Here is a 21,922-nt window from a genome sequence, read left to right on the forward strand (position 1 = left end):
GTATGGATGGATTGATTTGTGTGTATGTTGCTGTTTTGGTGTTTGTACGTGTACGTTGTTTACCTTGGTGTGTGTGTGTGTGTGTGTGTGTGTGTGTGTGTGTGTGTGTATGTGTGTGTGTGTGTGTGTGTGTGTGTGTGTGTGTGCACGACGTTACACTTTAGGCTACGACTCAACAAGACGGTACGATCCCTGAGCACGACGGTGCAGTCCTTTAACACGACGGTACGACCCTTGGGAACACGACCCTTCGGTAGGATGGCCTGACCCTTGAGCACGACAGGGGTCAGGTCAGGTTGATAGTGGAAATGGTGGTGTTGGCGATATTGATGATGATGGTGATAGTGATGATGATGGCGATAGTGATGATGATTGTGATAGTGATGATGATTGTGATAGTGATGATGATGCTGATAGTGATGATGATGGCGGCGTAAATGATTTGGTTCTGTGTGAGCGTTCGTTCCCCTACGCTGTAGTGGGTCATGGCACCCACCCCACACGGCCCACCCACAGAACCTACTGTGGTGCTCCCCACCCACACTGCTCCGACTAGCGGGGGTCTCTCACACCTTTCGTGAGATGGGTGGGTCGTAGTTCTCTTTGGGGGTGTGAGTGGGTGGGTTGGTGGGGCGTGAGTGGGTGGGATGGTGGGTGGGTTGGGGGGAGGATATACCGCTACCGGTAGCGATGTTCACTACCCCCTCCACCCTTCCCCCCCCACCCCCCACCCCAACTCTCTACTTTTTCCTCACACCTCACACTATGTTGCCTCCACCTCCACCACCACCACTATACCACCCTCAATTTTCCCTCCCCACCCTTATTCCCCTCCCCCCCCCCACCCCCGTCTTCTTACCACATCGTACCGCCTTCCACTTCCGCAGCGTAGGACGTCATTCGTTAGCTGACCACAGTACCACCCCGTGCCTTTCTGAATTTCACTGACACATCCCTGACAACCATCCATACTGCCAACACTCACTCTGCCATCCCCTATCCCCCATGGCCTACCACCTCCAGCCAACCACCCGTCTGCCACCGCGTGTGAGTGTCGGGGGTGGTGGTAGAGGAGCGGCGCATTCTACACAAAAAAAAGACAGAAGACCCAGGGTCGAACCCCGCACCGAAACTCCTCAACAGATATCACTAAATCATCTCATATATCTCTGTACAGAAAGAGGCCATTGTCAATATGGCCTCATCATTATATATTTCGGGGATATTTAAGAAAACTGATCATGTTTTTTTAGTAAATTGATAGCGAAATGCATTGAAAATAATATTGGTTTTAGACTACGTCTTTTGGTCCACATTTACCACGTGATTCCAGTGATGCAATCGCTTATGGGTTCGATACCAGGGGGAAATGGGATCTGAACCCGTGTCTTTGAGAACTTTTCCTGCGGTTGTGGCCAGGCGGTCATGGGTGGGTGGCTCCCAACCACAGGCCTGGTCCTTCTTGCTGGCGGTGGCTGCGTCGAACAGCTTGCTTGTACCGCGGCGATCCGTCAGTTTCCCTCTCTCTGTTTTTGCCGGTGATTATGTCTGTCTGAGGGCTGTCTTTTGCACGAGTGTCTGTTTCCCCACTAGGGCCGTCTGTTTCCCATCTGCTGCTCGTTGGTGTCGGGAGTACAGGCGTCTGCTTCACCTCTGCTACTGCTGTTATCGGTCTGTTCCTCTGCTGTTTCTGCTGTCAGCGCTTATCTGTGCTTTATGTGCCCTACCACATTGCTGCTGCTGTCTTGTTTGGTACCACTGTTGCTGCTACTACTGCTGGTCTCCATTGGTACCACTGCTGCTGCTGGTTCTGCTTGCTTCTGCTACTGCTGATGATGCTGGTGGTGGTGGTGGTGGTTCTGCTTGCCTCTGCTTCTCCTGCTACCACAGTCGCCCTCACCACAGCAACCCGCCACTTCTGCCGCGCCTCCCCTTCCTGCTCCCACCACCACTTCTCCGTCCTGCTGTCATGAAGTCTGGCTTGTACCACGACCACTGTACCAGGGTACGAGGTGATGATGACCCATGCAAGATGCAGTTTGCTCCACATCCCCCACTTCCATACCCCCACTTTCCAGACACCCCTTGTCCTTCAGTTTCAATTTCCATGACGGGTACGTACCTGAGGGAGCAGCCTCTCTCTCTCTCTCTCTCTTTCTCTCTGGTCCGCTGGGGCATCATCAGGATTGTTTACGGCGTTTAATTTACAATTTACCTCCCAGGTTCGTATGTTCTGAAACCCCATTTGTCCTCGCGTTCGCCAGGGGGCTTTGCCTCTGGCTTTTTGACAGTCCTTTCCCAGTATTATCTCTTTCCGGGTTCGTTCATGTCCTCCTCTGTTGTTGCATGTTAAACTGGTGGAGGGGAGTCTGTAGAAATTCTGTTCAATAATCTCGCCCATTGCTTGACGCAATTCTCTTTTTTTCAGGTTCCATTATCATCTAAAGAATTCCTTTGTCGAATTCCTCCATGTTGAAGGCGTCCCATTTCGCTGGATTATCTGCATTTCTCAAAGCCAGCTTAGTTGACCGTGTTATAAAGGCTTTGGATGATATTTTAGAATATCTCTTTTATCACCTTCATATTCATATGACTTCTGACACCTTCTTGAAGGTGTTCAGAACCTTTCTGTGACACTAAGATTCTACGGATCGCATATCCAACAAGAAAAGAATAGAGGTTGTGTTCAAGTGTTCCTGCAGTGTGTAGTTTGTGAGTTGTGTGTGTCACCTGATCAGAAGTCCTGGAAACTGGAATCACTGAGACTCATCTCCAGATTACACACACACACACACACACACACACACACACACACACACACACACACACACACACACACATTGGAAGAGTGTGTTCACTCCATGGGAATTGCCGGATGACATGGCTGCTTTCCATGCTGCATCCCTTGAAAACCAGAAGATGTCGTAAATACAGCGATATCAAACCAAAAGTTGTAGTAGATACAGCGAAATAAAATCAGCACGTGATATGAAGAATACAGAGGGAGAACACCAAAATGTTTTACGAATAGATACAGATACAAGAGGAGTTATCTTAAGCACAGTGAACTAAACCCCAAATGACGCCACAGCGATAGAAAACCAAATTGTGGTATTAGATTCAGCGAACGAGGATCTTCACACTGACCCTACTAAGATCAGTCAGGTTATGGAGGGGACAAGAGGGCCCGCGGCCTCAAACAGCCCGAGTGATCAAGTAGAGCAGCAGCAGGCAAGGGGGGGGGGGGGGGGCAGCGTGGTCTGAAACTGGGCTCAGGGGTTACAGACGAGGCCTCGACGTAGGTGTGTGTGTGTGTGCATGCGTAAGGTGGGGCCAGAGGGAGGGTGTGAGGAAGGACGGGAGTGAGGCGGAACGGGGAAGTGTGTGTGTGTGTGTGTGTGTGTGTGTGTGTGTGTGTGTGTGTGTGTGTGTTCTAGACTTGGCCACCGCTGACTCACATCCCCCGCCTCCCTTCCCTTACCCCAACCCACCAGCCTACTACCTCCCCCGTCCCTCACCTGTTCCTTCTACCTCTCCCGCGATCCAGCGGTCTAGCATGATGTCCCGTCCATGCACACGTCTCTGTCCTGATATTCCCCTACAGCTGCTGCCAGTGGTCCTCCGCCTCCCTCCTGCTTACCTGTGGGGTGGTCTCGTCTCCCAGGGTGATAGTGTGCGCGTCCGCTGGCGCTAGTGTGTCTCCTGCGGCCGCTGAGTGTGGTGGGGCAGAGCTTGTGGAGACTAGGCTGGCCTGACTGTAGTGCAGGTCTGAGGCCAGACACCCCCTCAACCCCAGGAGCCTCGTATCCAGCGGTGCCAGGCACTGCACCTCCCTTACCATGAAGTCACTGTTGACTGACACACACACACACACACACACACACACACACACACACACACACACACATATCCAAGACCTCCTTCACCCGCTGCCTCATGGTCTGTTACTTCCTCCCCACCCCCTCCTCCTCCTTCCCCGTCTGCGAGGACAAAGTAGGACGGGTCTGTGCATCACGAACCACCTCACACCATCCACCTTCATCCGAGGCGGATCACTGATGACAGACAGGTGTACAGGCCATCCCTTGAAGATAACAAGCTTCGTGAACTGAATTATGGACTGCTGTAGTTTACATACATTGGCCGAGTTGTCATGGTAACGTAGGGTTCATCAATTGTTTAGAGGCAGTCTGTTCCTCCACTGCTGGCGGGACCAGACGGTACCCTTATTGGGGGGAACGTGTGTGTGTGTGTGTGTGTGTGTGTGTGGTGCGCATCGCGTCGAGACCCCACGACCCATGTCAGGGGACGGGGGCTGGGGTTGTCGTGTGGTGTACGCCTGGGGAGTGGACGGTTGTCGAACGCTCTACTGCTGCTGCTGCTGATGGTGGTGGTGCTGCTGCCAGACGTAGTACCTGCTGGCTCCAGCCTCGCTGCCACGTAACACCGCCGTTATTTGTCCTTCCTCCTCGCCACACTACTAGCACTCCAGGTCTCCGGGAAAGGACTCAAGGTTTCCCAAGTTTGATCCTTTCTGTCTCACGGGCGCCTAGACTCGTATGCCCTTCCATGGCGGGAGGTACTGGAGGAACAAATCCATCTTAAATTTGTTTAATCTCATTTGGAATATTTTCATTCTCCGTGTAAACACTGACGAAGTGTTTCTGTGATGGTGTGGGTGAAGGGCACATAGCTGGGGGTAGGTGGAGGCCAGCATGGAGCGTACAGTGGGTACAATACATGAACATAGGAGGGTGACAGGTGGATCCATGCTCTTACAGTCATCTCCTTGGGCCCCTTTCCTCCATGTGCTTCTGACACTTAGATCCTCTTAGTCAATCTCTCCTCACTCATCCTCTCCATATGTCCAAACGATGTCATGCCACCCTGGTCAGCTCTGTCAACCCACACCTCACTAGATACATGTCCCATCTCCTTATTGTTTTACACGCTCGACCATCGATGCTCCTTATTCTCTTCTTATTTTTCTTTCATGTAAATCATAATTTTGTTTTGTATACTGAGTGTTATCATGAAGCCGAAATTTTGATTTTTTCCAAGACCCTTCACCACCGGCCATGAACCGCAGATGTACTGCCGTATTAAAAGGACCATCGCCCTTTCCTTGGTACTGCTGAACGGCATACATACACCCTCCAGGTATTGACAATAACAATGGTCGCAGAAAGAAAAATAATACTTCGCTTTATCAGCTTCGACATGAGTCACACTCGCTGTAGAGTGCGCTGTCGAGAGGGATCGCTGGAGAGAAAGAGCGCTCACTTGTCCGGCGTCCACGAAAACCATTGTCGTTTGTATACCTCGGCCGTCCACACATTCCCCGTTGCTTCCCAGGGTGACAACGGGGCTAATTTTCTCAGTGGCAGGCGGCCACAATACGTGTGAACTCTGGTCGGAGCTCTGGAGTGTGTATGTTGGGTGGCGGGGGTGTCCTCCGAATGGGTGGCGGTGTGTGGGAGGGACAAGAGAGTGAGGGATTTTAGGCGGACGGAGGCAGAGGCACACAACTGCTTCCATGGACGGGAGAAAAGCTGTGGGATTGAAGCGACCTCACCTCTGTGTGTGTGTGTGTGTGTGTGTGTGTCCCACCTCTGTAACCTGACCCACACACACACATATGCAAATGGACCAGAGATGGAACCGCTCGCATTCGTGGCTGGACGCCCATCCCTCTCATGCTCGTACAGAAGCAGTCTCCAGATTACCGGCGGCTCACGTGTTGACAGGGAGGGATCCTGTCGTATTATTTGTCCTCGGTTGAAAGGAGGGTGTCCCAAGCACACAGGTTGAAGTGGGGGTTGTGGGGGAGAAGACCTGAGCCCAGATTGATGGGGGTGATAACGTGAATGGGGGTGTGGGATGGGGAGAGACACAGAGAGAGGGAGAGAGATTGCGGCATAATGCAGCGAGGGAGGATAGTCAGCAGATTGTGAACGCCAGCACACACACACACACACCCGCCCGACCGCTCGCTCGCCACATTGGGAGACTTCAACGCCCCGTTGGTGGTTATCCTCTGCGGCGGCTGACCGCTGAGATAATATCTTCAGACCTGACCACTGGCTGGCTGGCTGGCTGGGTGCGTGACGCGGGTAGAGTGGGTGTCGGGCAGGGCTGGACGTGGGAAGGCGTGCGTAATCGAGGGAAGAAATGCTCCAACTGTCCATCTATCTATCAGTTAAATATATATATATATATATATATATATATATATATATATATATATATATATATATATATATATATATATATATATTGAAACTAACGAAGCGTTTCTTCTTTTCCTCTATCTTCTGTTTTCCGTTATTCATATAGACAAAAAGCATTCCATTTTCTTTGTTTTTTTTCATTGGTTTTTGGTGTTGGGGAAACTAAAATACACAAAGAGTAAAGCCATTTTCACCACTCGTTATATATATAAACATTTCTCTTATGTTTTCATGAGTCATGTGCTTCAGTGCGGTGCTGAAAACCTTGTCTCTCTCTCCTGACCTTTGACCTGACGTTGTGCCTTTCCCTCCCGCAGGGTCAGCTGGATGTGGAGAGCAACGTAGCCTTCAAGTTGTCCGCCCTCGCCCTGCAGGCCACCTACGGTGACTTCACACAGTAAGTAACTGCACCCCAGAGATGCCACGGTACGACCACCCCTTGACCACGACGGTACGACCCCCTGAGCACGACGGTACCACCCCCTGAGCACGACGGTACGACCCCCTGAGCACGACGGTACCACCCCTTGACCACGACGGTACGACCACCCCTTGACCACGACGGTACGACCACCCCTTGACCACGACGGTACGACCACCCCTTGATCACGATGGTACCACCCCTTGATCACGACGGTACGGTACCACCCCAAGGGTAATGACGGTACGACCCCAGGTGCAGTGACGGTACGACCCCAGGGGCAATGATGGTACGACCTCAGGGGCAGTGACGGTACGACCCCAGGGGGCAACGACGGTACGACCCCGGGGGGCACCGACGGCACGACCCCCGGGGTTATATATACGTGGCCTGGCCTTTGAACCTGACCCTTGCGGGCTGTGCTCAAGGGCTGCTGGACAGTCGTGTTCAGGGGATTCGCATTGTCCTTTTAATCGCTGATGTGAATTGGTGTGTGTGTGTGTGTGTGTGTGTGTGTGTGTGTCACCTGTGGTATATCGTGCATATATACAAGTGTATTATAAGTACAATAGAATCGAAGAAGAGGCAGCCGTCCGTCACCCGGCTCAATTCTGATAAGTTGACCACCATGAAAGCAAGAGGACGAACGTAAACCATCTTGAATTTTGCACACAAGTCTCCCCTCCTTTTGCGATCACGCTCCACAGAGACTAAACGTGGACAGAGAGAGCGAATTTAGGGAACTGAAGATGAACATTACAGAGCAGCGACAGTGGATGGCGTAGATGTGTGAAGAAAGGAAGAATGGGTGATATGTTGCAAGTGTCACAACACGTGAGTGAGGATTGTTGATGAGAGGTGACAGGTCGGGAGGGGTAGTGAGGACCAGACAGACCCTAGAGGAAACTCATCAACTGTACTAAAAGAAGACGTACACGTTGCGCCTGGTAAGACCATCCATCCAGCGGTGTTACCGGGCACCGCCCGCATGAGGCTACGCCGTGAGGGATAAGTCATGTAGGCGAGGCTGTATCCTATGGAATACAGTCTCGCCAGAGAACTTATCACTCCAAAGGAGTCCATGTAAACATGAGAGTTTAGAACTTATGTAGTGTGGTGTGCACATCAGGCCTGTGGACTTATAGGGAATGGTATACACGATGCAAATGCTTTAGAAATTTTTGATTTGTAGTAATCTTTGTAGTAGTCATAAGTGGTGTTGCATGCGTTTTAGCCACTTACAAGTGGTGCAGCCACTTCAAAGAACTCATTTTTAATACTCATAAGTGGTGTGCACACACTTTAGAATATTGCTGTGCAGTGATGCAGACACTTTAGATAACGGGTTGTTAGTGTTCATAAGTGGTGTACTGACACTTCTGAAAATTCCTGTATATAATCCTCTCAAATGTCTATCATAAATGCTCTTTTGTATTATTACAGTGAGTCCAGTACACACAGCCAGCTCAAGAAACACCCCCTTCTCCCAACCAGTGTCATCAGGGATCATCCCTCTCTTCAGTACTGGTGAGTTATGCTACAAAACTCCTCCATCTCTCTCTCTCTCTCTCTCTCTCTCTCTCTCTCTCTCTCTCTCTCTCTCTCTCTCTCTCTCTCTCTCTCTCTCTCTCTCTCTCTCTCTCTCTCTCTCTCTCTCCATGCCATCTTTTGAATTATTATTATTATTAATCAGCATTTTACCTTCCCTATGCTTTTTCATCTTCACAGTCATCCCCTCTACCCATGATTATAAACTTGAATTCTGTGCCTTTTTTCTTCTTTCCCTTCCCAACACTCTTAGTCTTCCACTGCTGTAAGGACTACATGGACAGCACTGAGGCCTACAGTGAGTGTATATAGCCTGGTATGTAGAGGAGGATATATATGATGTATTTAGCTTATTCTAAACCAGTCTGACCTATGGGTATGTGATTATGGTTCACACATCTCGCCTGTTATGCGTGACGTGCAAAGGCAGGGGTCATAGACCAGGCGGGCTCCCCTCCCAACACTTTCCCACACTGGCCATTTAACTGAATTTATGATGAAATATTTATGTGGGCCTTTTTACAGTATTGGCCCCTCGGGTATTCTCATGGAAACAATGGGTAGTAGCTCTCCTCCCCCTTCTCTCTTTCCTTCTCCCCTCATATCCCCATCTTCCCTATAGCATATTATGGGTTTCATGGTGTGTAGAATAGGGATGGGTGTGGAGGTCTGATATTGTGATATTAGCATACCAGGTGGTGTGTGTGTGTGTGTGTGTGTGTGTGTGTGTGTGTGTGTGTGTGTGTGTGTGTGTGTGTGTGTGTGTGTGTGTGTGTGTGTGTGTGTGATACCTAGTTTTGCAATAGGAGGAGGAGGCTATGTTAAACACATTTGAGACTATCTCTTAAACTGTAGTCATAAGATTTTTAATCATTGTAACACTTTCTGAATTCTTCAGATATTCTCCATTTCTTAGCTGTTCAAACTATTCTCAGCAGAAAGTACAACCGAGGTATAACTGAGTTTACACACGGTAAATCCTGGAAGATATTATTATCAATAATCGTTCAAATCATTCCTTACTGGCACAATTGCCATGGTGGTGCAGTATGATATAAACATTCAGGTCCCAAAACCTCAGAATTCACTGCTTGCAAGTAGAAAGCACAGTTTGCACCACCCAAGGGAGAAACTCTGAAGTTGATAGATAGCTGCTAATAATACTAGATCATCCAGGTTGCCAGAAAAGGCCCCAAACAGTCCTCTTGATAATGGAGCAGTAGTACAGCTTGGTCTCAGATGGAGCTGTGAAGATAGATGAGCCCCAAGAACCAGTGGATGGCATTCAAAAGTTACATCATTGATGATGGTTGAAATTTATGATGTATGAATTGTTGAGTGAGAACATTCACAGTCTTCACCCTAAAAGCAGAGGGAATCATGAGATGACAAAATAAAGAACCTGTTAGTAGTTCTGAAAGATAAGAGAAGCCACAGTTTTAACTCATGTTTTTGGATTATCATTTCTTTTGGGACTCATGGAGCTTTAAGTCAGTACTCCAATTATGGGAAGAGAGATGATGGCCTCCCTTGGAGTGAGAAGGTCATGATGTGTGGAAAAAGAAAATGGGTAGATGTGATCACAGCTTTCAAGTTTCTGAAAAGATATGCCACTGCCAGTGGTAAGTAGCTCACTGCAAAAAATACATAAGAAAATGATGGGTAAAGGTACCTCTATAGTAGTAATGTGGTGAATGAAAAGAATAAGCTATAGTTGGTGAGATTGTTAATGCATACATTAGATACAGACTATTAAAGTTATATGATACTGAAGAAAGTCTACAGGATGAAAAGTTATATGATACTACAGAAAGTTTAAGGGATGGAGTTCTAAAAGTGTAGACCACTTCCTCATATTGTACAGTTAGGTAATTACATACAATCAGTATATAGTATATTGAGGTATATGCAAAATGATAGGATCAGTAGATAGAAGTAGTAGGTAGGAACATTTAGGCTGGAGCATAAGTTAGAAGTAGTTAGTAGAAACAGTAGACAGGCACAGTAAGTAGAATTAGTCATTAGGACCATTATGTTGCAGCCCTCTGCTTTGAGGGAGTTTCAGGAGGGAACAGGCATCAGAGATACAGATGGAGCAAACCAGCCAAGCTGTGAGCTGCTGCCACATACATCCATTCAGAGCAGAGAAGTAATATAGTTTAGTTAGACATCAGACTGTAGGAGTAGAAAAACCATTAAAATCAATGTAAGGTAAACAGTATATAAGGTGTACATTTCATGTATTGTTTTTCTTATGATTGGCATGAATACACTTTTTATTTGACTTTTGTCTGTCACTGGACTCCATCTACTTGAGGTTACAATGCAAGTGAAAAGTCACTAATGGTGATGCTGTATCATCATTTGACAAAACAAAGTACATTCTTGTCAAAGAACTTCTTGCTTCAAGGGAGTTCATCCTGTTCCTGCCACTAAGCGTAGTGTAGCCTAGAAGCTGTAGAGTGTTGGGTAACACCAGGACCTTTTCAGAAAGAGGTCCAGGGGTAATTATAGACAGATAGATAGGTGATTATTAGTTTTTCCATTCTGGTTGTACCAGATGATTATATTATTAATTCTGATTTGTAAAATATTTAGTATGAAGAAAAGTATAGTTGTATTTATGACTAGGATTCCATATATTGTGTTTGGAGTTAGACTAGTATTTGACTGTTATTCAGAGTCCTCTTTATGACAAATGCTCCAATTATTGTCAGAAATCCACATCAGAGCTAGATATTGACTTAAACATATGAGCAAAAGAAAGAAAATGAAAGAGGAAAGAACCAAGAGTTTTTGAGAAAACTTAAAGATGAAAAAAATGTGGAAAGTGTAGAGATGAAAATAAGGATTGTTTAATTTTCAGTTATATAACCCCAGGACCATTTTTATGGGCTTCTCCATCCTCATCATTGTGGTGCAATCCATAACAGGGATATGATAGACTCCTTTGGAGTGAGTTGTTCTCCAATGGGATTGTACTTCTTTTCATCCTTTCAACCTTGCTGAAGATGACCTTTCACTAAGGCTGCAACCCCCACGCAGGCAGAGTCCAGTAACTCTTAAAGGATAGGCGAAAAAAAAATATTAGCTGAGAAGCATAGTATTTATGATATAGAATGTAAATGCAGCATTCCTAACATTGAGTTCTCAAGATAAATCCAGCATCATTTTAACGGTATTAAGTCATGAACGTAAACTTTCCTTGATTGTAAGACGTTTGTTACTACTTGTTTTTTAGAGGTACAGTAATAATCACTGTATGTTACAAGTGACAGATTTTTGTGTGTGCTTTTGATGAATTGTTACTGTTATTGAAATTTGTTTTTTACAGTGAGGAACGTGTAGCAGAAGAGCACCGCCAGTTCCTGGGGTATACCCGGGGCCAAGCTATATTACAGTGAGTATGCTATGTAGTATATTATACTATGCATTACACATGACAGCTAGAACACATTATTAATATTATCATTTCAATTTAGAGACATGAAAGCAGTAATCATGTTTCCAGGTTTCCTTGTCCTCTTGCTCAATAAATTTTTGAAGAGGTTGATAAATCATTTAACTCCTTAACACATGTCCTAATGTGGTCTGGATCAATTTTTCAACCTCTAAGTCTCTGTTATACCTGAATTCCTGTACTTGTCCTTTGAAAGATGATAGTCATAACTAGATTAGATTTCATTATCCCATCTTGATCCTTTTGCATTTGGCCAAATTAAACTTCATAAATCATTTATCTGGTTTGACCAAGTACTTTTCTTAGTCTCATTGTATGTAGTCACAGTCTTGATCATTCATTGGTTTTCAATTTGTCAGCACCATCCACTAACTTATTCAGGTATGATTTAAAGTTCTGGAGAATTACATATGTTAACTGGGAAAGCAGTGGCCCCAACACTGAGGCTTATAGGACACCAAGGCTTACACTAACCCACTTTGAAAAGGGCCCTCTGATGTGTCTTTTTGCTCTTTCCCACATGGATTAATTTTGTTCCACCAAAGGAATTGCTCCTGTATGCCTGCATTACATCTTTCCTTACTCATATCTCTCGTTCATACCTAATGTATCACATGCATCACCATGTACAAAATTATGCATGTTGAAGTAATATTACCAGAAATATACTTTTTTAAACTGAAATATTTTTATATGATCAGGCATTTTCTTGGATTTCTTTAGTTTCTCACTCTAAACCAAAATAAAGCTAAATAGTTTTTGGAAAAGTTTTCTTTCCAAATGATTATGAGTTTCAGTTAGAAATGATTTTAGTGTGGTGTTTGGGTTACAGACTTCATATATGTATTATTATGATTTGAATGATTGTATCAGATCATAACAGAAATATAAATAATACGATATCTTTATGTGGAAATTCTAATTCATAGGTATATGAGCTTAGTGGAGCGGCTGCCAACTTACGGCATCCATTATTACGAAGTGCGGGATAGGTCCAACCTCCCTTGGTACCTGGGACTTAGTTACCGTGGGATTGCCCAGTACGACTTCCTTGACAAAAGAAAACCTCGACGAGTCTTCCTTTGGAAACAGCTGGAGAACTTATACTTCAGAGAGAGAAAGTTCTCAATAGAAGTTCATGATCCAAAGAGGTAAGATTCCATATTTTCATTGAATTAGAATGAGTTAGGAATTTACTCGATACTAGTGATGTAAGGCATTGTTAGAAGCATTACGTTACTAATCTCAACCAAGAAAGGTTACCTGAATATCCATGAAGGAATTCACCTTGGCTGCCCTGGCTATTTGGCAGTGTGTGAGAATGTGTAGTGTGCAGCAGGAGTTACAGCTGCTATGCTTGTGCTAGTCAGCTTTCCAGTCTGCTGCTCTTCCCTTTCTTTGCCATTTTACATAAACACAGATATCCTCATGCTGAGTGATTAAGGCTTTCATTTTTCATTTTACACTCAGCTTGAAATTGCTTTACAAATATGTAAAATAATCTCTGAAAAGTTCTCTTTTCACATTATACCTAACAGTCATGTATTTATAACAGTTACACATTCCCTTAACACATTCATCCATAAGGCATCCATTAACACCCCTTTCAACCTTGTCTTTATTTAGACACTTATCCCTAGGTATCTCCCTTTTACCCCTATCACACACCTAAATACCATTCCTCTCCGAGATATGCATTCACCGATGGAATGATAAAACCATGTTAACAAGCTTGCGAGTTATCCCAGACATTTATAAACTAATTTGTGCCTGTTTCTAAATAAACAAGTTTATATAACAAACGTAATATTTCCTTAGGCTTATTATGATTCCTTCGTTAAATTACATGCAGACAATAGGGTGCCTGCTTCAGCTGTCTATTGCAACACTTTGTAAACAAAACACCAAATTGCTTGTATTTAAACCTTATTTTATGCCTACTACCCATGTGAAAATAGGATGAGCGAACAGTATTGTACAACCAGGTTTGTTTATTACACATCGTGATAGGATTGCATCTTTTACAAGGTAGAGTGGGCGGTAAAGGGATATATGGCTGAAAAAAAAACACGATCTTAACATAGTTTATAATTTGGCTTTTGGCATTATGTATATTATCTACCACAATTATTACAAAATAAGAGTAGCTTAGTAATGCAGAGAATTTTTATTAATGATACTTAAGCTTCTCTTAATTCATTATTCCTTCAAAGGTGCTAAAATGACTTACCTTTTAATGAAGATAGTAAGTATGAAATACAATTTTGTATTACGTAATGAATGTTTTAGTTAAAAGTTTAAAGGGGAAATTTTGAGATATTAAGAATATTCAGATATTTGTCTCAAATAATTATACAGGTAGATAGCCTATTTTGGGGAATGCTTTCCAGTGAATGAGAAATCTGTTGCCCATATTTTTATTCTTTTCCTTGTCAGAATGGAGTAGGTTAGATAAAAACTTGCTTAATAAGTCCCATCTCTCGAATGTTATAACCATAACTTTAACATTAATACCTAATTCTTGAAATGTTGTGTCATTATAACAGCCAACACACTATGATATAAAATCTGCTGTAGCTTCGTTTAAATATCATAAAGTAATTTTAAATGACTATTGAATGCTGTCATGCTATCTGTGAACTAGGCTGAATGTTCCTGCTAGCAGTTGATGAGTTAGTGTGTAAGTTGTGTGTTGATGGCATGATGTTGTGATGCATGGTGTTGTCTTGTCCGAGTAGAGTGGTGCACACCCTGAGCTCGTTTAACCTCTACGAGGATGCAATAGAAGATTCACGTGATCACCATCATGATGACCTGCTAGCAGCCATCACCGAGGCCACCACACAGTGAGTGATGAGAGCATGTTTTACAGTTTCACTGGTTACTTTATCATAGTGATCCTCACTTATGTTAGCCATAGAGCAACTTTAAAGTACCAGTTGAGTAGCTTTAATTTTACTTTCTCAACTGCAGTTACCTTTCAGTTCATTAAGATCAGAAAACATGCATACAGTTATACAGACTTGAGAAAAATATTTGAGTGAAATCAAAATTTTCCTTTATACACACTTTTGCCTCATTCTAGAATGAATTACTAATATGGCATATAACAAAATGCTGTTCTTGTATTGATGCTTGTTAGTATTAAATACTCATATTGCCCTAAGTGCCATATGTTTAATTGTTTTCCTGAGTGTGACAGGAAGCAGAGGACATATGTGCTCAAAATCCCAGCTAACGTTTCTGTTAGGTAGTACATTGAGAATTTTCCTTTTGATCAATGTTTAGTGGTCCCTACCACTACTGATGGTGGTAGCAATTAGCATGTGACATACACAATGAACAAACACCACATAACATCACTGCTTCTCAAGCAGTACAAGACAGTGAGAAGACTTACGGAACTCCCAATTGAGCAGGCTGGTAATGGCTCATGTTCTTCATGGCTCCCAGTTTGTGTAGAATAAATCTGGGGATGAATTAAAGCACTGTCTAGTGTACTAGGTTGTCCAAATTATGTACACTGAATTTTTCGAGTTAGCATTCAGGTCATCATGTGAATGAGTAACAAGCAAGTTGGCCATTTATGAAGCTGAAAGTTAAGACTCAAATAAGGCCTAATGTGGGACAAAACACTATGCAATCAGTACTCTTCGAGCAGAGATTGACCAGCTCCGTTTAAACTACCTATGTCAAGTAATGCTTTAATGGTGTGATTTTTCGAAGGATATATTTCAGAATGTGACATTTCAGTTGGTCTTTCATCAGCCCTTAGTTTATATCATCAGTTTTAGGTAGTTTTTTAAGGATGTTGACTGTAGATGTTGATATAGTTGGCTCTTGAGTAAAACACAGATGTTTTATTTTCATGTGAAAGGTCAAATGGTATGTGCGCCTCTTCATTTGTAGCTACACTGAGGAACTCTTCAGCTTCATTTACTGGATTTTTATAATGCATCTCTTTAGAAGCTGTTCTATCATCACTTGTAGAATGAGTGACATTTTTTATCCTCATTAGGCCTGAGGTAGATTTGCCTGTAATTGGTTTCTGTTTTTATATTGTTTATATTAACTATGGGAATGTGGTTTCAGTGTATTACACATGACAGCTAGAGAATGGATGTGAATGACTAAGGCCTTTTCTTTGTTCCTGAAACTTCCTACCATACATGGGAAATGGCAAATAAGTAAGAAAGAAAGAGAAAATTAACTCTTCCATGTACATAGAGTAGATTTAGTGCATTCAGCCCTTTCATCTCATACATAACAATTTGTTTTATTGTCAAAGGATCTTTCTGTGGAAATCACATGGCACTCAAAGAGTCTGACATGTCCCTGGGTGGTCCCAAAGATATTAGGGAGAAGAGATATTAAATTTTTGTTTGTCTTGTGTTGATGATGGATGAAATGTTTAAATGGTGGATTAGATGATTAGATGAATACATGATGGATTTAAAGGCAAAGCCAACATAACAAAGCTGCACACCTCACAAAATGTGGCACTCAGAACGATCACTGGCTGCCTTGCAACCACCAGCATTCAACACCTGCCCAGCGAAGCAAATATTTCCTGTACAGTATGCTTGGCACCCAGATTATTCCAACCTTCTCACCCAAACCATGCCATAATCAACAACCAACTCCCAAGTAGAAACAAAATTGATTACCCCTGCTTCACACTTCAGCAACCCATACCCATAGATCCCACCGCTCCCAACAAACATAATATCGGAAAAATTTATACAAACTGTATGATGCAGCAAGTACTATGCAACCATCCTTTCAACCCAGTCTTAAACTCCATATTTATACAAAACTACACTCCCTAGGCTTGTACAAGTTAATTTACACTTTCTCATCTGCATTCTGGACACTGTCTCTTTCTCCAACATTACAACATTCAGTGTTTCATAAGACCCTTTATTCTCAGGATACAACTTCCAAACTTCATTTGCCCTCCATTCACCTCATTCATTCATACACACAACATCGCACTTCTCAGTCTGTGGTCCTACATGGTGGACACAGCCAGTTTCATAAGTGCTACAAGAGCCCTAAAGAAGGGAATCCTAGTGCAAGAAGTAAGTAAAGGCTTAAATGTTTTCTGTCTTCAGTGTTATGAAATCATATGCAAAAGGGTCTTGTGTGGTGTCTGTTTTGTTTGTACTCTTGCAGTAATATCAATTGAGAAGGGTCTGTCTTGGGGAAAGTTTGTTGAGAATGGTGTAATAGGGGTGATAGTAAATAATAGGGATGATAGTTTAATGTTTGATGGATGATATGCACATGAATATGTTTGATCATGTTGGTATTGGTGTGGTTGATATGTAATATGTAACAATAATGCCTACATGGGTTTCTGCATACAGTCAGAGTGTGATGCTGGTTTGGGTGCATCCTCTTTTGATTGTGAGGGCTTTGATTTACTTTGTTTGTACTTTCTGTGAGTTGGTTTTTAATATGGTATGGGACAAAGCTGGAAGGTATACTGTTGTCTGTATGAACGTTTTTGTAGAATAGAAAGTGTCTTTTTGGTAGATATATTTTGTTCCTGTAAGTGTACCCAGTTTTTGTGAAACTTTGGTTGGAGTTTTGGGTGGTATATGTTTTTTTGAGTGTTGAGTGGTGATTCTATTTTGTGTTAAGTGTACATTTCTGGCTAATGTTTGCACGTTGTTTCAATGAGGATGTTTGCATGTTGTTTGGTAGTGGGGACAATATTGTGCTGTATAGCATAAGCTTCATGCATGGGTGAAGGGCAATGTGTCATATATGGATTTCCTTTTTATGTTTTTTCATATCTGATTGCTGTTTCTTGCATTAGCTGGGTAGCACCAGGAACAGAGAAAGGCCACATCCACTCACATCTATTCTCTAGCTGTTTTTCAATGCACCAAAACCACAGCTCCATATCCATAACCAGGCCCCACACACCTTTCCCAAGTTTACCTTGGACACTCCACATGCCTTTACTCAGTCCACTGACAAGACATTGACCCCTGTATACCACATTCTTCCAATTTACTCTGTTCTCTGGCACTCCATTCACCCTCCTACATGTTCAGGCCCCAGTCACACAAAATCTTTTTCACTTCATCCTTCCATCTCCAATATGGTTTTTCCATTCTCCTTATTCCCTCCACTCCTGACACATATATCCTCTTTGTCAACCATTTCTTACTAGTTCTCTCCATATATCTAAACCATTTCACTACACCCTCTTCAGCTCTCTCAACCACACTCTTTTCATTACCACATTTCTCTTTTATCCTTTCATTACTTACTTGATCAAACCACCTCACACCACATATTGTCCTGACACATTTCATTACCAACACATTCACCCTCCTCCACACAACCTTACTGAAACCCCATGCCTCTAATCCATATAATATTGTTGATATGCTTTACTTTATTATGGATTGTTTATAGTTTTTGGTTTCAATATTTTTTTAATGGGGTTGGTGATTGCATTGTTTTGTGACCAAAAAGTATTTTTGATCTGTGTCATGATGTTATATGGGTAAGGCTCTCATGCTTAGTGCAGCGTTTTGTTCACTGATGGTGCAACTTTTTGGCAGAGGTTTGGATTGAAATTCTTGTTATAACAATCTGGAAAGAAAGCATGAACTTGCACATGATCCCAGAAGGTTTAAAACCAACACACAGAGTCTCCCTCCATAGAGGAAGAAGCAGAAGTCCCAAAAAGCTATCAGCCAGCTTCACTGACATCACACATCCATCAGATTTTCAAGATAGTCTGAATATTTGTGTTAACTGATGTCTTGGAATCAGATAATCATTACGTAAACCGGGGCAGCATGGTTTTGAAGTAGGAAGATAACACCTTTCACAGTTGCTTGATCACTACCATAAAACTATAGAGGTGCTGGAGGACAAACAAAAATGCTGATGCCATACATGCAGACTTTGCAAAACCTATTGCTAAGTGTCTTAGCACACAAAATGAATAAAATGAGGATTCTTGGAAAAATGGGAAGATAGATGTACAACTTCTTAACCCAATCTGTGAGTTGGATATGGTTTTTTTTATAGATTTTCCCAGTTTGCGCAGGACCTGTGATAACCATAAGTTACCAACAGCCATGATACATATGCCTCAATAAAAGGACCTCAGTGCTCCCATAACGGGTGATTACATCTCTTCCTATAATTCACATTTTACAAAATACTTAGAGCTCTTGACAAAAATAGTATTAGCAGTGGTAGGTTGATAGATCACTTGTAAGGTGTTGAAAGGAGTAATGTAAATTTCCTGAGCACATAACAATGACAGCGGCCTTGAAACAGCTCTTAGGCTGTCAGCTTTACTGCATGTCTTTACCCCTCCTCACTGCCATCTGGAACAGGCCACATATTAAGTTGATTTTATTTTGTCTTTTCTTTGTGTCATAATTGTATAGGTATGTTTTGTATTCCTAGGATTGTAGATGTATAATATGACCCATCATGGTCCTTTAGACAACTTTTTTAGAAGATTGAAACAGTTGTGGAATGATACCCTATCACCATCAGCTAGGGTGAGTTTGTGACTATTTGTAGAGCATGTATGCAGCATTATATTTTGTTTTACATGTTTTATTCTTTAATAGCTTTTAAGATGTATTTTATATTTTCTACAGGTTATTTTGCAAAAATTTCTTCATTTCCTCCAGCTGCTCTAGGGGAGGAGGTATGGGTACCCATGGCTCCACGGAATAAGTTAACTAACAGACCCCAAAACTCTGTTCTTACTCATACAATTTCCAATGCCTCCAAAGCAAAAGCTTAGTTACCTACGGAGCTGTACTTGTGTAATATTATTTCTCATTTTAATATCAAACATAAACGAAAAGATGGATCACTGTTTAATGTCATCCTTTGCAGGTAATCTACAAGATTTCATACTTAGAACATATTGAGAATTTACAAACAGACAACAGTCAGGCCCTCTGGTGAGCCACTAACAATAGCATGCTTTTTAATTTTGAAAAGTTGCAACCACTCCCTTATGGGGATAGTGAAGAAATAGGATACAGCACATTATATCAGACAGAAAAGGATACCATCACAACTGGGAGAGTGCTGTGAAAGACCTGAGAATAATGTCTGGTGGCCTTACCTTCAGCAGACAGAACAGAACAACAGCATCCTCCTCCAAACAGATGATGAGGCCAGTTTTATTGGCCTTCATGAAATCAAACCAATGATAGTGCTCTTCAAGGCATTAATACCAGTACTGTCTCAAACAGAATATTGCTGGGAGCTAACATTTTCTTTCAGGATTGGTGAAATGCAGTGTTTGAAAGTGTATTAAGTCCTTTCACAGCCTGCACTGATAACTCCTGGGAATGACTGAAAGTGGTGAAGTTATACATGCTAGAAAACAGATTATAGAGATGTAACATAGTTTACGCCTGAAAATTACTGGAAGGCATTGGAAATTGTATATTGTTTATGCTCAGAACTGGAAGGTGCTATAATTCAACTCATTTTCCCTCCCCTCCATATCTAAATACTTGTTATTGCTTAATATTACACTTATGGTTTCTCTCAAAATTTGGAACCATACAGCATCTTGGAATGGGGAAGCTGTAAACTGGTAAATTCTATAGTGCAAAAATGCAGTTTCTACCCATTTCATTCTGAATTTTAATAATTTCTCAGCTTTTAATTTCAAAACACTATGGTTCATTCCATCAAGTAGCATAAACTTTTTGGCCATATTCATATTCATATCCTACAATCTGTCTTTGAAACCTTATATAATGAACATCACTACATCTATGTCCCAGTTGTGGGTGCTGTATAGTTGCCAAAACTATTTTTCTTTTGAGCAGCTATTCCATATCTATACGGGTCTCATTTGTCCTAGTTTGAATTAATGCTTGCATTTTTAGGATGGCTTTTCTTCCATCTCTCTTGCCTTATCAGTTCTAATGCCATCACCTCTCTTCAACTATCCCTTTCTCTTTGCCATAGTGTTGTTTCCTTATTTTTGTTTGCTGGTATTATTTTGACCTCTGCTTCCTTGAGCTTTTTGTGTGTGATCTAGCTATGGATTACAAATGGCTGTTGCTTTTCTTAGTTTTTGTTGAGAGACCAGCCACATTATAAATAACTACCAGAGAGGGAATGTGACCAAATGATGCCATTCCTTCATCTGTTCGTGCTGCTACCTCGCTAATGCAGGATATGGCAAACATATATATACCCAAGCCTAAGCCAGGTACTTAATTCATTGACTAGCCCCTAGGGGAGGATGAACATCTGGGTTAACTGTGGACTGACTAACACGACTTGGAATCGAACTTTTGTGGTCTTCAACCCAGGCAATTTGTGAGTGCATCAGAGTCAGCAGCATAAAACTCTACCTTGCAGAGGTTCATCTTCTATAAATCTTCATTCCACTACTGCTTCCTTATTAAAGAAGTTCTCTGTTACCTCCACTCATCTACATCAGATTTTGTATCCTTGCTTTTTCGTTCATATTACTCTTATATGGTCTGGTAAGTCACTAACTAGATCTCATATTCTTTCTTATCAACAATATATCAGATATCATTATTTCTACCTTTCCTTCTCTTTACAAATACTGTGTTTAGTCATGAAAGTATTTTTTCCAGCATTTCTGCACACATGCATATAGTCTGTTTGTCCTTTCATCATTATCATTTTCATCAGATCCCTCTTACATACCTATCACTTCTGGTCTGTCTATAACCTGTCCATTATGATTACCCATTACAGTGAGCTTCTCTAGATCCACTTCCTCAGTTTGTTTAGTTGCCTACATCAAACATCTATAATCTGCTCATCTTTCTCATTGTACAGTGCATATTTATAACACCCAAATTTTTTGATAAACAGTCAAGGAATAGAATTTGAATTCTTACAATGTGATGTTCTCTCAAATCATGTTATCTCCTTTAAAAGAAAGTGTAAGATGCCTCCAAGTATAAACTGACTTTGGCTTTACCCTGTTTATGAAAGATACTTCTAATTTTAATTCCTTATTTAAACAAAACCACTCCTAGATTAATCTTCAATGAAGTTCTTGCAAACAGTTAAATTCTTTTTGCATTAAGTGGCTGAAGTTCAGAGTTTATCCAGTTTATATATTACTTTATCCTTGAATGATTATAATATCTCAGTACTGTAGTTACACCTTGATCAAACGATTTAGCTTTCAGAACTGAATAGTCTCCTCAAAACATTTTTTTTTCTGCTCATATGTTGAAGGTTATGTATTTCTTTCCAGTG

General features: G+C 42.3%; 1 protein-coding gene across 10 annotated transcripts in view; it reads left to right on the top strand.

Annotated features, from left to right (window-relative positions):
• Nucleotides 1–21,922, top strand: part of LOC139749369 (uncharacterized) — a 424,871-nt gene that overhangs the window by 383,762 nt on the left and 19,187 nt on the right. For 8 of the 10 annotated variants that reach the window (XM_071663141.1, XM_071663145.1, XM_071663137.1 and 5 more), the window contains 5 exons: nt 6,548–6,627; nt 8,095–8,178; nt 11,534–11,599; nt 12,589–12,810; nt 14,398–14,505. In XM_071663141.1, the coding sequence (XP_071519242.1) occupies nt 6,548–6,627; nt 8,095–8,178; nt 11,534–11,599; nt 12,589–12,810; nt 14,398–14,505 (560 nt within the window). The remainder of the gene's footprint in view (nt 1–6,547; nt 6,628–8,094; nt 8,179–11,533; nt 11,600–12,588; nt 12,811–14,397; nt 14,506–21,922) is intronic. The other 2 variants (XM_071663143.1, XM_071663144.1) reach the window with 1 other exon arrangement.

Source organism: Panulirus ornatus, chromosome 7 (assembly GCF_036320965.1).
Source record: "Panulirus ornatus isolate Po-2019 chromosome 7, ASM3632096v1, whole genome shotgun sequence".
Lineage (NCBI taxonomy): Eukaryota > Metazoa > Arthropoda > Malacostraca > Decapoda > Palinuridae > Panulirus > Panulirus ornatus.